Source organism: Podarcis bocagei (assembly GCF_964188305.1).
Source record: "Podarcis bocagei genome assembly, chromosome: 13".
Taxonomy (NCBI): domain Eukaryota; kingdom Metazoa; phylum Chordata; class Lepidosauria; order Squamata; family Lacertidae; genus Podarcis; species Podarcis bocagei.
Genome location: NC_138138.1, coordinates 58,044,833 through 58,060,929, shown reverse-complemented (window position 1 = coordinate 58,060,929; position 16,097 = coordinate 58,044,833). Strand labels below are relative to the sequence as shown.

Below are 16,097 nucleotides of genomic sequence, written 5' to 3'. Positions count from 1 at the left end.
ATTTCCAAATAATCTCATACAATATGGCCTTCCAGACCATAAACTAGCCATAGCTGCCATCATCAGAGGAGTATCAAGGACTGCATACTCATGAGTAAACCCCTTGCTCCTGAGCTGTAGAAGGAGCCTGGAGCCAAGCGCTATGTTGTCATTCTGGAACCTGGACCTTGTGGTACTCACAGCCTGGGTTCTGGTACAGTCCAGCCCTGGTTCCTAGCAAGACTCATCCACACTTGCTCAGAGAACCGTTCTATTCTCCTGACAGCAGGTCAATTTTATAACAGAACAATATATTTCCTTTGTAGAATTTGCCAGCACCTCTAATTCAGACAGTCAGAACTTGGCCCATCCTGGCTTATAAAAGCTAGCCGGGAAGGGCTGGGCAATGGGCTTCGTGGGGTGGTGAATGCTTCCCTCCGTGAGAGAGCCTTCCCAGACCCGCTGAAAGAGGCGGTTATTAAACCGCTCCTTAAAAAACCATCTTTAGACCCGGCCAGTATGGCCAACTATCGCCCAGTCTCAAATCTTCCATTCTTGGGCAAGGTGATTGAGCGAGTGGTTGCTGAACAACTCCAGGCACGCCTGGAAGAAGCGGACCATTTGGATCCCTTCCAATCGGGATTCAGGCCTCATCACGGGACTGAAACTGCCTTGGTCGCGCTGGTTGATGATCTCCGGCGGGCTAGGGACAAAGGTGAGAGCTGTTTCCTAGTTCTGCTGGATCTCTCAGCGGCGTTTGATACCATCGACCACAACATCCTTCTGGACCGTCTTCAGGGGCTGGGAGCTGGGGGCACTGTTATACAGTGGTTCCGCTCCTTCCTCCTGGGCCGTGTTCAGAAAGTGGTGGTGGGGGATGAGTGTTCAGACCCCTGGGCTCTCACTTGTGGGGTGCCTCAGGGTTCTGTCCTCTCTCCCATGCTTTTCAACATCTACATGCAGCCGCTGGGAGAGATCATCAGGGGGTTTGGGCTGGGTGTTCATCAGTATGCGGATGATACCCAGCTCTACCTCTCTTTCAAATCAGAACCAGTGAAGGCGGTGACAGTCCTGTGTGAGTGTCTGGAGGCGGTTGGAGGATGGATGGCGGCAAACAGATTGAGGTTGAATCCTGACAAGACAGAAGTACTGTTTCTGGGGGACAGGAGGCGGGCAGGTGTGGGGGATTCCCTGGTCCTGAATGGGGTAACCGTGCCCCTGAAGGACCAGGTGCGCAGCCTGGGAGTTATTTTGGACTCACAGCTGTCCATGGAGGCACAGGTTAAATCCGTGTCCAGGGCAGCTGTGTACCAGCTCCATCTGGTACGTAGGCTGAGACCCTATCTGCCCGCGGACTGCCTCGCCAGAGTGGTGCATGCTCTGGTTATCTCCCGCTTGGACTACTGCAATGCGCTCTACGTGGGGCTACCTTTGAAGGTGACCCGGAAACTACAACTAATCCAGAATGCAGCAGCCAGACTGGTGACTGGGAACGGCTGCCGAGACCATATAACACCGGTCTTGAAAGACCTACATTGGCTCCCAGTACGTTTCCGAGCACAATTCAAAGTGTTGGTGCTGACCTTTAAAGCCCTAAACGGCCTCGGTCCAGTATACCTGAAGGAGCGTCTCCACCTCCATCGTTCTACCCGGACACTGAGGTCCAGCACCAAGGGCCTTCTGGCGGTTCCCTCACTGCGAGAAGCCAAGTTACAGGGAACCAGTCAGAGGGCCTTCTCGGTGGTGGCACCCGCCCTGTGGAACGCCCTCCCACCAGATGTCAAAGAGAACAACAACTACCAGACTTTTAGAAGACATCTGAAGGCAGCCCTGTTTAGGGAAGCTTTTAATGTTTGATGTATCATAGTATTTTAATATTCTTTTGGAAGCCGCCCAGAGTGGCTGGGGAAACCCAGCCAGATGGGCGGGGTATAAATAATAAATTATTATTATTATTATTATTATTATTATTATTATTATTATTATTCCAAAAGATGGATGAGCAAGACTTAGCTGACCCTGGAGCAGGAAGAGGCCATGGCATTGTCAATGGGAGTAGTGGTAGATTCTGGGAAATCTTTGGGCAGAAGATCCTGGAAGAGGAGGACACCCTCCGCTCAGAGGTGCAGAGCCAACAGTTCAGCTGGTTTCGTTACCAGGAGGCTGAAGGACCCCGTGAGGTTTGCAGCCGGTTCTACTGCCTTGACCTTCAATGGCTGAAGCCAGAAAGGCACACGAAAGCTGAGATGCTGGACATGGTGATCTTGGAGCAGTTCCTGGCTGTCCTTCCAGCGGAGATGGAGAGCTGGGTGAGGGAATGCGGAGCGGAGACCAGTTCCCAGGCAGTGGCCCTGGCCGAAGGTTTCCTCCTGAGTCAGGCGGAGGAGAGGAAGCAGGTGAGAGAGACTTTCCTCTGGATGCTCCCAAGGGGCTCCAACAGGACGGAGAACATCCCCAAATGCTCTACTAATGGCCCATCCTTTTTTAGAAAGTATCCAAGGGAAGATATCTGATACCCCTAAAGATTTTGATTCTGCTGTTCCTTCTCTAGCCTTTCTCTCCAGTTTTGAATCCTTGTTGCTCTTTCAGGAAAAGGATCTGGTTGCAGAAATGGGCTCCAATTACTCTGAGGCAGAGAGGACTCCGTTGAACACGAGAGAGAGTTCACTAGGTAAGGAGGAAGGAGTTTCTTCTCCGTTTGGTCTTTCTGTTGCTTTTGAAAGTAATCTGTGAGTTCTTTCAATTTTGGGGGGGGGAGACATTTGGGCCCAAAAGTGCACAACAAAGCTGTGAAATAGGTACAACCGTCAAAATGTACATCTCAGAGAAGCATGCACTCCTGGCTTCCCACCTACCTTTGTCTCTCAGGTGAAAGAAGAATGCCAACAAGACCTCCTCACCCGTCTTTTCCTGGTGGTGGAGAGGAATCAGCAGCCGCAGAAGCAGATCAGGTAGGAGGAAGGAGCCTAGTGGGGAAAGAGGCTCAGGAGTGGGGCAGCCAGGGTTCCTCTGGGAATGAAGAAATATCTCCCTTCCTCTTTGCTTTTGTCAAAGCTGTCCCAAACAAAGGCTGAAAGTGCCATTTAAGGAGGTCTATCTGCTGAAAATAAGGAAACAGCCTCCTTACCTTAAGTGATCTTCTGCATGAATTAGCCTTAGTAAACATCTTCCAAGACAATAATGCCCACTTACACCACAAAGAACTTACAACCCACCCCTCCCCCCCCAAAAAATAGCAGATGGGGTGAGGAGAGAGGAGATCCTTCCATTTGTGACCCTTCCAGTCACCTTGTAATTGTCTAGGATGTGCCCCATAAAGATTCAGACTAAGATCCAGACTACACTTCCACAAATTGTTGGCAAACTAAACACAATGAAGGGTCCCCAAAAACAGACCAGGCGCAGGAGCTTCATCCAGTATTATTTACTGAAGGGAAATGAACATAACTATTCACGAATTCAACTCTTTGGGATTTGCATAGTACTTAAGAATCCAGATGCAATATAAAAAAATAAATCTTAAATTTAAAATAAGACTAAGAACTTAGCACTCAGACATACTATGTACAGATCACCCCACCAGGAAGAAAGATAGAGAAAAATGAAGCCTAGGTTTCTTCTGGGCTCTGTTTATAGGCAGCATGGCCTTGGGATAGAAAAATAACAGGGCCACCTTCAACCAGCTGTACTCAGCTTCTCTGAAGGAGTAACCCAAACATCAGGAACCTTCTGCTTGTTTCCAGGCAGAATGGAAAAATTGCTGACCAGCTAGTCACTTGAAGCTGAGGCTCCAAGACTTTGGCCACCTCATGAGAAGAGAAGACTCCCTGGAAAAGACCCTGATGTTGGGAAAGATGGAGGGCACAAGGAGAAGGGGACGACAGAGGATGAGATGGCTGGATAGTGTTTGCGAAGCTACAAACATGAGCCTGACCAAACTGCGGGAGGCAATGGAAGACAGGAGTGCCTGGCGTGCTCTGGTCCAGGGGGTCACGAAGAGGCGGACAAGGCTAAACGACTAAACAACAACAACAACAGTCACTTGCCGCTTGCAGCTTGTAGTAGCTTCTAGCCTGTGAGACCCAGACAAGTTTCCAGAACCTTCTTGAATCAATAGAATAGGAAAGATCTCTGCATATTAGACTGATACTTTCTATACCAAAAATTGCAAGCCATGTCAGTAATACCACCTCCCTCTTACCTATTTACAAGCCTTGAATTCTACCCCAGCTCCTTAGTGGTGCCCAACCCTCAGCGCCATCCCTGCAGGGACCAAGTGGTACAGCGTAGTGGACCTTTGCTCAGCATTTTTTAGTATCTCCATTGCAATTAACACAACACAGCAATGAACAGGCAGGAAACCACACCGCAAAGTGTAGTAGATAATCTTTAGACTGCCTTAGAGAAGAACCCTTGTCTTTTTCCTTTCAGGGTCCTCTGTGCTTTGAAGATGTAGCTGTGCATTTCACGGAGGAGGAGTGGGCGTTGTTGGATCCTTACCAGAGAGCTTTGCATAAGGAAGTCATGGAGGAGAATCGTGGGATCATGGCCTCCCTTGGTAAGGCTCCAAGTTGGATGATAATATCTGCTTTGAAATTCTATTTATTTCTGAGGTTCTAATCCATTTGTCTCTTCATCGCAGGTGGTGATGAATTGGGAAGGAATAACAGGGGAGACCATGAAAAAATCAACACAGTGCAGAAACCACATAAATATGCGGAGTGTGGAGAGAGCTCTCACACCCTTTCCACTTCTCATCAAATAATTCATATAGGGGAGAAACCTTATCAGTGCTTGAAATGTGGAAAGAGCTTCAACCGGAAGGGAAGTCTCAATGCCCATCAGAGAATTCATACACTGGAGAAACCATTTCAGTGTCAAGAGTGTGGAAAGAGCTTCAGTTGGAAGACAAATCTCACTTCCCATCAAAGAATACATACAGGGGAGAAACCGTATAAGTGCTTGAAATGTGGAAAGAGCTTCTCCCGCAAGGAAAGTCTCATTTTCCATCTAATAATTCATACGGGGGAGAAACCCTATCCATGTTTGGAATGTGAAAAGAGCTTCAGTCAAAAAGGCAATCTCACGTTCCATCAAAGAATCCATACAGGGGAGAAACCCTATGAATGTTTGGAATGTGGCAAGAGCTTCACCCACAAGCAAAATCTCAATTCCCATCAAAGTATTCATACAGGGCACAAGCCGTATCAGTGCCTAGAATGTGGAAAGCGATTCGGTCGGAGATCCTACCTCACTTCCCATCAAAGACTTCATACAGGGGAGAAACCATATCAGTGCTTGGAATGTGGAAAGAGCTTCAATCAGAGCTCTGGTCTCACATCCCATCAAAGAATTCATACAGGGGAGAAATGTTTTCAATGCTTCAAATGTGGAAAGAGCTTCATTCACAAGGCTAGTCTCACTTCCCATCAAAGAATTCATACAGGGGAGAAACCATATCAATGCTTCGAATGTGGAAAGAACTTCAGAAAAGGTGTCCATCTGACTTTCCATAAAAGAATTCATACAGGGGAAAAACCATATCACTGCTTGGATTGTAGAAAGAGCTTCAGTAGAAAGGACAATCTCACTTCCCATCAAAGAATCCATACAGGGGAGAAATTGTATCAGTGCTTGGATTGTGGAAAGAGCTTCAGTAGAAAGGACCATCTCACTTCCCATCAAAGAATCCATATGGGGAGAAACCATAACAGCGCTTGGAATGCAGAAATAGCTTCAGAGGGCCAAGCCCACATTCCATCCAAGAACTCACAGCAGGGAGAATAGTTGAATTGCAGAATCATAGTGTTGGAAGTGACTATGAGGGTCATCTAGATTAACTCCCTGCAATGTAGGAAGCTCAACTAAAGGTGTTTGGTTTTTTTCAACTGGAGTTCACCAGAACTTTGCTCTGGCACCTCTCAGGTGGGTTGCCATTGCCATTCTCAAAGAACAAGGGACAGTTTGTGGTGTGTTCTGGCACCATTTTTCTAGAAAAATAGCACTGTCTGTGACAGATGGCCATTCAGCCTCTGCTGAAAAACCTCCAATCAAGAACAGTCCAGCAACTTCTGGTGCAGTCTGTTCTGTAGTGAATTAGCTCTTACTGATAGAAAGTTATGCCTACTGTTTAGCTGAAATCTCCTTTCCTGTTACTTGAATCAATGGCCTCAGTCCTAACCTCTGCAGCAGGAGAAAACCAGCTTGCTCCATTTCCCATGGCACAACCCTTTTCTCCTACAAGCTGCTCCTCCTGTTTCTGTTTTCAAATGTTAGGGGAAATTCCGGGGTGCGAGGATACTCAGCAGACCAGCTTGTTGGGGTGCAAGTCCCCACAGGTCTCTGCGGTGAGCAAAAGGAGGAAGTTCTAGCCAAGTAACAAAGAAATACAGCAGTCCGTAGACCACGACCTTTATTGTTGCGCAATAGGTCCCCACAAGGAGTAAGAACCCCAAACATAGGTTACATACTACCCAGAATGCATTTCCAGAAGCATCATGCATACATCACTGATACATCATCAGCATAATTTATTTATACCCCCCCCCCAAAAAAAAAAATCTGGCTAGTTTTCCCCAGCCACTCTGGGCAGCTTCCAACAAAAGATTAAAAATACATTAAAACATCGTCATTAAAAACTTCCCTAAACAGGGCTGCCTCTATATGTCTTCTAAAGGTCAGATGGTTGTTTATTTCTTTAACATCTGGTGGGAGGGCGTTCCACAGGGAGGGTGCCACTACCAAGAAGGCCCTCTGCCTGGTTCCCTGTAACTTGGCTTCTCGCAGGGAGGGAACCACCAGAAGGCCCTCGGAGCTGGACCTCAGTGTCCAGGTAGAACGATGGGGGTGGCGACGCTCCTTCAGGTATACTGGTATACAAGGAGGGAGGAGAGTTGTGAGGATACCCAAGTTTGTTAAGTTGCCCCGCTTATCAGATTAAGTTCCAGACACCAGATTAAGTTCCAGACACCTTAAGTAAAGGTAAAGGGACCCCTGACCATTAGGTCCAGTCATGACCGACTCTGGGGTTGCGGCGCTCATCTCACTTTTTTGGCCGAGGGAGCTGGCGTACAGCTTCCGGGTCATGTGGCCAGCATGACTAAGCCGCTTCTGGCAAACCAGAGCAGCGTACGGAAACACCGTTTACCTTCCCGCCAGAGCGGTACCTATTCATCTACTTGCACTTTGACGTGCTTTCAAACTGCTAGGTTGGCAGGAGATTTAGATAAATTTATTGTCATTGTCCGTATATATACAGTATACACAACAACGAAAATCAAACACCCACCCAAAGACCGGGTTCACATATACATTTGCACGTATCTCCGAACTCTCATCCTATTTAGACATAATCTATAAAACATAACATAATCCAGAATATAGCATGACCTATTAAAAACATAACATAACCTAAAACCTATCTCATTCCTTCCACTCCCTACTTACTAAACCTTGCAACTGGCCCTGAGATCATTATTTAGTGCAATCAGAGCTCTTGGATAGAAACTATTCAGAAGGCGTGTGGTTCGTGTTTTCATTGTCCTATATCTTCTGCCCGAAGGCAATAGTTCAAAGAAGTTGTGAGCAGGGTGGGTGGGATCTCTCAGAATATTATGTGACTTCTTCAAGATGCGAGACGTGAAGATCTCATCCAGGGTTGGTAGTCGGAGCCCAATAACGTTCTGGGCAATTTTAATTGTTCGCTGTAAAGCTTTTTTATCCGTTTCAGAGCTGCTCCCATACCACGATAATATACTATAGGTTAAGACACTCTCGATGGTACTATGATAATAGGACAGAAGTAGGTGCTGGGATAGATTCAGTCCCCTGAGCATTCTCAGGAAATACAACCTCCCCTGCACCTTCCTCACAACCATATTAACATTTGCAGTCCATGAGAGGTCCTCCGAGATATAAATGCCCAGGTATTTAAAACTACCAACCCTCTCCACTTCCTCGCCATTTATGTGCAATGGTAACAATACACTTTTCTTTCTCCTAAAGTCAATTATGAGTTCTTTGGTTTTTTTGGTGTTAAGCATAAGATTATTTTCTTTACACCATTGAATTAACCCCTGTACTTCTTTCCTATAAGCAGTCTCATCGTTCTCACTGATGAGCCCCACCACTGTTGTATCATCCGCAAATTTGATGATTGTGTTGGACTTATACAGTGGGGTGCAATCAAATGTGTACAGAGAATAGAGAAAGGGACTTAGCACACATCCCTGAGGGGCTCCTGTGCTTAATACTAGAGTAGAAGAATAGTAAGGTCCCATTCTCACTGTCTGCGGCCTATCAGTCAGGAAATTCCTTACCCACAGACAGATCTTCTGATGTATACCCAAGTTGGTCATTTTAAGAAATAACCTGTCTGGCAGAATTGTATTGAAGGCAGAACTGTAGTCCACAAACAACAGCCTTGCGTAGGTTCCCTGTCGTTCTAGATGACTCAATACAGTATGGACGGCGATGGAAATAGCATCATCAGTAGATCTGTTTCTTCTGTATGCAAACTGGAACGGGTCTAAAGTGGATGGAAGACTAGCCTTAATATGATCTAGCACCAATCTCTCAAAACATTTCATAACAACAGATGTTAAGGCTATTGGTCTATAATCATTGAGAGATACCACCACTGACTGCTTGGGGACTGGCACTATAATCGATGTCTTCAGGCAGGTAGGGACATAACCCTGCAACAGGGATAGGTTGAAAATGTCCGTAAATACGCCGGCTAATTCTGCAGCACAGTCCCTAATAGCCCGTCCCATGATTCCATCCGGTCCAGCTGCCTTCCTGATGTTAATGCTCCGAAAGGCACGTTGTACGTCACAGGTCTGTAATAAAAGTGGTTGTCTATCAGTAGTAGTTTCTGATAATGTGCTGGTGGCCAGTGCTGTAGTGACGGTAGTTCCAGTTCCCTCCTCAAAGCGGCTAAAAAATTGATTCAGTTGATCAGCCAGGTGCGCACTGCTGCTAGCCAATTCGTTTTTAGTATTTTGCCCTGTAATTTGTCTCAAGCCTTGCCATACTCGACGAGGGTCGGAGCTCTCAAAATGTTTTTCGATCCTCCGGCAGTACATAGCTTTGGCGTTCCGAATGCCCTTTTTCAATTTGGCTCTGGCTTCTCTATACTGCTGCGCATCACCAGAGTGAAAAGCAGGGACTGAACAACGGGATCTCAACCCGCCGTGGGAATTCGAACCTCTGATCTTCTGATCGGCAAGTCCTAGGCTCTGTGGTTTAACCCACAGCGCCACCCACGTCCCTACTGACACCTTAAGTAGCCGCCACCTAAAGAACAATAAAACTGTCATTGCATATCCTTGTCTTCTGGCCTTCTCAAGGATGGGAGGATGGGCTTTGGGAACACCTGGCTTGAACAAACCCATCAGAAGATGTCCATTGTTTCCCTCAAGGGAGGGGTGCTGTGTACATGACTGTATGCCTCAGGGATTATGGAGGATGGTGGTGTCCAAATCTGCCTTCCCTTTTGAAGCAAAATGTCATTGAAATGGGGAGAATTGGTTAAGGCATTGATTTTATATGCTTTTTCAAAGGTTAGTATTCCATCAGCACTGTCAAAGACAAAGCAATACAATTTGACGCTTTCTTGCAACAATGTAAGAGGTTCTGGCAATCGAAACCCGAAGAGATACAATTTACCAGCCTTCTCCATTATCTACACAGAAGCTGGTGCTCAGTCAACCGTGCAAAGGCTGGTCTGCTGGGCTGGAGGGTTTGCGCCATTCCCTGCTGCTTACCTACTTCGCACAATAGGGGGCGCTGTTTGGTAATACCCGATTGGTTAGCTGTCAGAATTCAGAGCTCCCCGCTGGTCGATCTTTGGTAATCCTCAAAATACAGAGTCCATTCATAAAACACAGGGTTCATTCCTCAAGCAGTAACATAAGTTCAGTGCTATATATTTGTGGGATGTGAAAGACATAGCAGTCAAGCACAACATTCAAGAGTGGACATGCAAGGGGATGTTTTGTACAAACTTCTTCTGCATGTGACTAGAGATGGGCGTGGCCTTACCTGGCCAGGTAACAAAAGAGCAAGGCAGGGAGCACACTTCCTCTCTTGGACTGTCTTCTCCATCTTGCTTTTATCGAAGAAGCAACAGCTCTTCAGCTATTTTCTTCCAGCCCACAGAGCACCCCGTATGGGATAGTTCCTCCAAAATAAACATATTTTGTAACCTAAGTCTGCCTTAAGGGATGGGATTGTGCACTGATGACTGATACGGAACGGAAGGGGGGGGGGCTCCTGTTACAATGTATCCATTCTGTTTCTGCTTTTGCCCTATAGTACAGAATGGGTTTGAAATCATTGAAATCTTTAGAAATTGATATAAAATCAACCGTAACTCCGATTTCTTCGCTCTTGGTGTCATTCAGCTCAGTTCCCCGTGGACTCCATGATGCTATCCCTACTTCCATAATCCCCGAAGCAGCAGGTCACGTACGCAGGAACTTCTTAATCCTGTCAGATCGTTTCGCCAAACCTTTCCTCTAGGCAATATTAGGTGGCAGACGATGCATATCTCTGACCCATTGTCTTGCCACCACCGGTACTCAATAAATGTGTATCTATGTATATTTCCCGCTCCGCATATCCCCCCTCCCTCATCCGAAAATGCTAATTAATGTAATCCCACCTTTTCATAATGTATTTATGACATGTAAAGTATATTCATGATGTAACTTGTGAAACCCAACCTTCCCATAATGTATTCGTGACGTTTCATGCACTGTATTCTGGGATATGGAGGGAAATTTCAAAAGTTCATGTCACCCCTTTCTCTGGGTTCAATCTCGCCTTGAACCTGTTGCGCAATAAACTTGGACCTTCTGCAGTTTGCTCCTGTGTCCGGCTGAGCTCATTTTCTTCCGCAGGGACCCACGGACTTAGTCCGATGAGCTGGGTGGCAGAGTAACCCCGCACCCAGATTTTAGCCGTAACAGTTGGCGCCCAACGTGGGGCTTGCGGTTCTCCCGAGCTGCTGACTGGGGGCCCTGAAATCTTCAGCCGGCTCCAGGCCATTTTGCCTGGGAAGATCCTTTTGGACCCCCAGCCATCTTCTGGGCGGTAATCGAAAGCCCTAGGAGTTCAGCCGGGGAGCAAAAGAGGGATCCAGCCGGCTTATTCATCGATCCCGGGATCATCATAGAAGACGCGTGAGTATAAGGAAAAAGGAAAATCCAGTGCACTGGTGGGAAGGGGGTGGAATCTCCTGGCAACTGAATTCTCTGCCCTCCTCTCTATCGCTCCTTCTCGCCTTTCTCTTGGTCCGGTTAGTGAGAGAGACCGTGGACCGCTGCTCAACCCGAAAGGGGGGTTCTGAGCTCTATCCCTTTTCCTTAAAATCTCCAGCCAGCCGCACCAATTGGGAGCCCGAAAGTAAGACGGAGAGACCCGACTTGAAAGATAGCCGACTTTCTGCAACGGGCATCCCAGTTGAAAGCAAGGGGTTGGAGCTCTCTTTCCGAACTTCCCGAGCGTCCTTGCTAGGGGGCAGGAAGTGGTCTTGCTTTCTGTATCAATCCCAGCCGCACCGGTCGAGCTACATACCACGTGTACTGTAAGCTCGCTTCCGAAAGCAAGGGGGATTTTCGACCCGAAATTCTATCCAGGGACCACCCGATCTGGCACCGCATGGCGCGGGCGTCCAGTAGGGCCCCTTTTCCTGAGATGTGACGATAGGTAGGAGGTTGCCAGGAGGGATAGCCCAGGAGGAATTGGGCAGGACCGGCAGAGTGGAAAGAGACCCCAGGTTATAGGAAATAAGGAAATAAGGAAATAAGGAAATAAGGAAATAGGAAATGGAATGCAAGGAACCGGATAGCTAGAGCTCTCTAAAACCCACTAAGGAAGTTGCCAGGCAACTAGAAGCCCCTTCTCCTCTTTACTATATGTCCCTGTACTAAGCATACCAAACCCCTAGACATACCAATCCTAATCAGCCCCTCTCTTTCCCCCTTCTCTATCCCAGACACCCCCCCCAAAAAAAGGAAAAAGCAAAAAAAAAAAAAAGCAACAACAGCAACGCATGCATCTATAAAGGGGTACCCAGTCAACCAAGCGTTGTGAGCCCTACCAGTTTGATTAACTGGTGGTGTGTTTGAAGAGGCAAGGAGGCTCATAAAACCATGTGGGACCTTCCTACTAATTTCACTTAATGAAGCCAAAGGTAGTGGCCCAACTCCTTGCAATAACCAACTAAAGGATGAGAATATATATGTTTACATGTTTACATGTTGTCTGTTATGTGTGTTGTCTGTTAATACATATATGAGAATATGTATGTTTACATGTTGTCTGTTATGTGTGTTGTCTGTTCCTTCTGTCTCTGGCAGACTGCCTTTCTTAAGTGTGCATAGTTTAAACTGCAAGCTTGCTTCAAAATTTAAATCTAAGGAAGCCATGCTGGATCTTAGCAGTCCTAAATAAGAGAAGATGAGAATGAAGTGTGCAAATGTTTACCCCACCTCTTGCTTTGCCCCAACTTTTGAGATTGTGAGTCTACAGTCTTATTTTGGAAGGTGCTTTTAACCTAATGTTTCTGCTGCAAAAGCCTAGTTGAGCACAACTGCTCTCTCAAGCTAAAATGCAGTGTATGCATTTCATTAAGCGTATGCCTATAAAAGTATGGTGTTCATTCTAAGAAAAATATTTGAGTCCAGTTTTAACTTTGATTTGGTTGGACAGAAGAGTTATTGTAAGGCTCCTGATATCAGTCTCTATAAGACTTCATGGCCTCTTTTGTTAGAAAATGCCCCCCCTCCCCCTTGTTTCACTCTGCCTCTTTCAGTTGTTTTCTCCCTTCTTACTTCTGTGCCAGGTAAATTTACTCCCGAGTAAGCTTCCTTTAAAGGAAACTGCAAAGAGGGGAGGGGGCAACACTTGTGTATTCCCTTTAAAAATTAAATCTAGGGCTGCTTTAACTGTGCTTTATAAGAGATCCTCTCCCTATCTTACGAAAACTGTTCACTTCTTCCTTAAATATCATTTCAAACTCACTCAAACTATCTCAAGATCTGCAAAAAGGGTTCTGTGTAAAGTTATGTACTTTTATTTTCCTCTTCCTTAGTACATGATATGAGCATAGATGATTCCTTTCCCAGCTGTAAATCTGTACTTAAATGTGTATGCCTCTTTGGTAGTACAAATCTTGCTGCGAAATCTTGCTGTGAACCCTATATTTTGGAGGGTTGGACTAGATGACCCCAGGGTCCCCTTTCAACTCTCCCAATTTGTGACTGTGTGGAAGGCTATGTGTCTGCAAGCATTGGAGGGTAATTCTTAAATTCTGGTGTGGTAATGGAGTTGAAATTCAGCCTAGCTTTGCTCTTTAGTTTTAAAAGGTGAGAGGTGAAGCCCAACTGGTAATATCAAGCATTTGAGTGATTACAGTGTTTATCATTTTGTCTACTATTTAAAAATCAGATTTAAAAGTCTACTCAAAGTTTAAGCACATACAAATGAATAATCAAGTACAATTAGCCTTGACCAATGACTGGCCATTTTTACTCATAAATAAGAGAGCGGTTGATTGTTCTGCGAATGACCAGATAAAATGACCAATAATGATAGCCCTTTCCTGTACATAAAGGAAGGTGAATACTGTACTTGAATTACTGAGTTTCTCTTTTTGTGTTTTAAAATCTAACTCTACTTTTAAAATCTACCCCTTACCTTTCCCTTCCTTATTCAAATTGAGCCAAAAGATGCAACATTTTCAATGGTATAAAAGGTTTCTGAGACATGAACTCTGCACATGCACAGAGGCTAGATCAGCTTAGAGAGAGAGAGAGAGAGAGAGAGAGAGAGAGAAAGGAGGGGGGAGAGAGAAGGTTTGGAGAGCAGTGTGCTGCAGGGAGAAACCTTTCCAAATTTCCTTATGTAAAACGTGGAACCATTGAGGGAAATCATCCTTAATGTGTTTTGCTCCAGGGGCTACTTAAGACAAGAGTTAAGTACTGGACATGCCAAATTTTTTCACAGGTAAATATCAAAGCACTCCCACTGTGAGTTCCTCTCTTGAGTAGTTTCTCCCCCCCCCCATGGGATTTAAATTTTATAAGAGTTTTTTTTTTTTGTGTGTGTGTGTATGCCTATACATTGCCTATACATTTAGGAACAGCATTTCCTGACAGGCTTCTCACATGAAATAATTTTCCCTTTTAACAGGATATGTGAACCCCGATAACAAAGTGTTTGTCCCTTTTCCTCCCACAGCAACTTTCTTTCTGTTCTGTGAAACAAGTCTGAATCCCTGCTACAGTTTGACTTCCATCTCTTTGTGGCTTTGACACTTTTTTTAAAGTTACAAGTAATCTGTTTTCATTTATTTAATCTGTCTCTCCATGATGTCTATGAAGTTAATCGAAGCACAACCAAACATTGTTTGTGGAATGGTATTTGTTTACCTTTTTGCCTGAGCATTTCTTATTAATTCTGTCATTTTGGCTAGTGCAAGGTACTTGCACAACTTTAAATTGCCATTCATTTTTTCCCTTGGTATTAAGTCATTTTCCAGTATTGTCCTATAGCCAATGTTGTCACATCAAGAAACACTCTTTTATTTTCATTGTTACTTCAGATTTCTTAAAATTGTGTGTCTTAGCATTTATTTATTTTTCGTTCCTCATAAGTCATTGTGTGTGTTTCATTATTATTTTAACCTTGTGTTTTTTACAGTTCTCTTTCTCTCCAAAGTGAAGGAAAGCAAACGAACTTGGCAGATAATAACAGCAGTTATAGGAAAATGTGATAGTAATATTGGAATGAATGAAACGCTTAATGTGCTAAGATTTTTTATTATTTGCAGCTTCCCATGAAAACTGGAGGACATCCTTCTTGTCTAACTGTGTTTTTAAGTCGCCCCAAAACCCTGCCCCTTACAGGATATCACTTCTACAGATGTGCAATGATGAAAAGCAGCAACAACCCCTTCGCCATCACAAGACCTGCAACGCCAGAGTTTTCAAAGTGCCCACAGCTATCTCTTTCAAAGGATATAGACTGATGGGGAGGGGGGCCGACAAAGGGGGGAGGAGTTGAATTGCAAGGACATTTTCCCACTTTTGAACCTTAAGACTGTGCTCCAGGATTCAAAAGATACATACGTAAAAGATCACAATTGTGTCAAGATATGTAACTGATATTTAATTAGTTTGTTTTGTATTATGTGTTATTATGTAAGAATGTTGAAATGTGTCTGACAGTGTGATTTCCACAAAGGGGGGCAATTTTGTGTGTAATTGTTTTTATGTTTAATGTCTTATTGCTTACACACCAATGGAGAATTCTCATGCATTTTATACTTTCTAATAGCTCACACTATTGTGTAGTCCAATGTTTAGATCAACTTGTAACCACATTTAATTGTTCCACCGCCAACTTTCCCTATCCATTTTAAAATGTGTTAAACCTCGTTTTGCCAAGGACAAGCTTCTGGATCCACAAAACACCAGGTACATGAAGGTGCATATGCTTTGGTTTAGCAGGAATGATTTCTTATAGACTTAAATTGACTTATTTGGACAACTGCCCTTGTTAAGAATGGTTTTCTTTTAACAGATTGGTTTGAAGAGATGAGAACCATGGGGCAAGATAAATTCAAATTGGGCTCAGTTTGAATTGGGCAAGTGTATCCAGGCTGCAATTAGCCTTTTGGTCCTTTAAGTGCAAGTGAGCAACCCCCATGCGTGCAAAACCACAGCCTATAATAGAATCCCATAGGAAGGCCAAGGCCAAGGCATCTCCCTCACGAGATGTCCAACCTGTGCCAGCTATGGTGAATGCCAGGCAACATGGTTAAATGAAAGCCCCGAGGGGATTCAACAGACAGGATGTGTTGCTGTAGCACTATGTCAGTGTGAGACCACAGAAGAGCTAGCTTGACACCTGAGAAATACACAAAAATGGCGAAGGACAAAACACCAACTGCATTTTTCAGTCAATAAGACCTTCCTGCTAGGTGTAAAGCATAAAACACTATTGAGAATGCCACAAGTAATTTAGCAACAAAATACAAGAGGTGTTCTTTATATAATACCCTATATGCAGCTACCTGCACTGCTATACTTGCAAATGACCGTAAGAGG

At 45.0% G+C, this 16,097-nt stretch overlaps 1 protein-coding gene across 4 annotated transcripts in view; it reads left to right on the top strand.

Annotated features, from left to right (window-relative positions):
- LOC308572650 (uncharacterized protein) overlaps positions 1-16,097 on the top strand; it is a 50,747-nt gene that overhangs the window by 23,621 nt on the left and 11,029 nt on the right. Inside the window, exons 3-6 of one of the 4 annotated variants that reach the window (XM_081168907.1) lie at positions 2,569-2,650; positions 2,848-2,930; positions 4,411-4,537; positions 4,622-6,503. The exons of 1 other annotated variant lie outside the window; for it this stretch is intronic. In XM_081168907.1, the coding sequence (XP_081025033.1) occupies positions 2,569-2,650; positions 2,848-2,930; positions 4,411-4,537; positions 4,622-5,766 (1,437 nt within the window). In that variant the 3' untranslated portion in view covers positions 5,767-6,503. Of the gene's footprint in view, positions 1-2,568; positions 2,651-2,847; positions 2,931-4,410; positions 4,538-4,621; positions 6,504-16,097 lie in introns of those variants that run through there. 2 more of the 4 variants (XM_081168906.1, XM_081168904.1) reach the window with 2 other exon arrangements.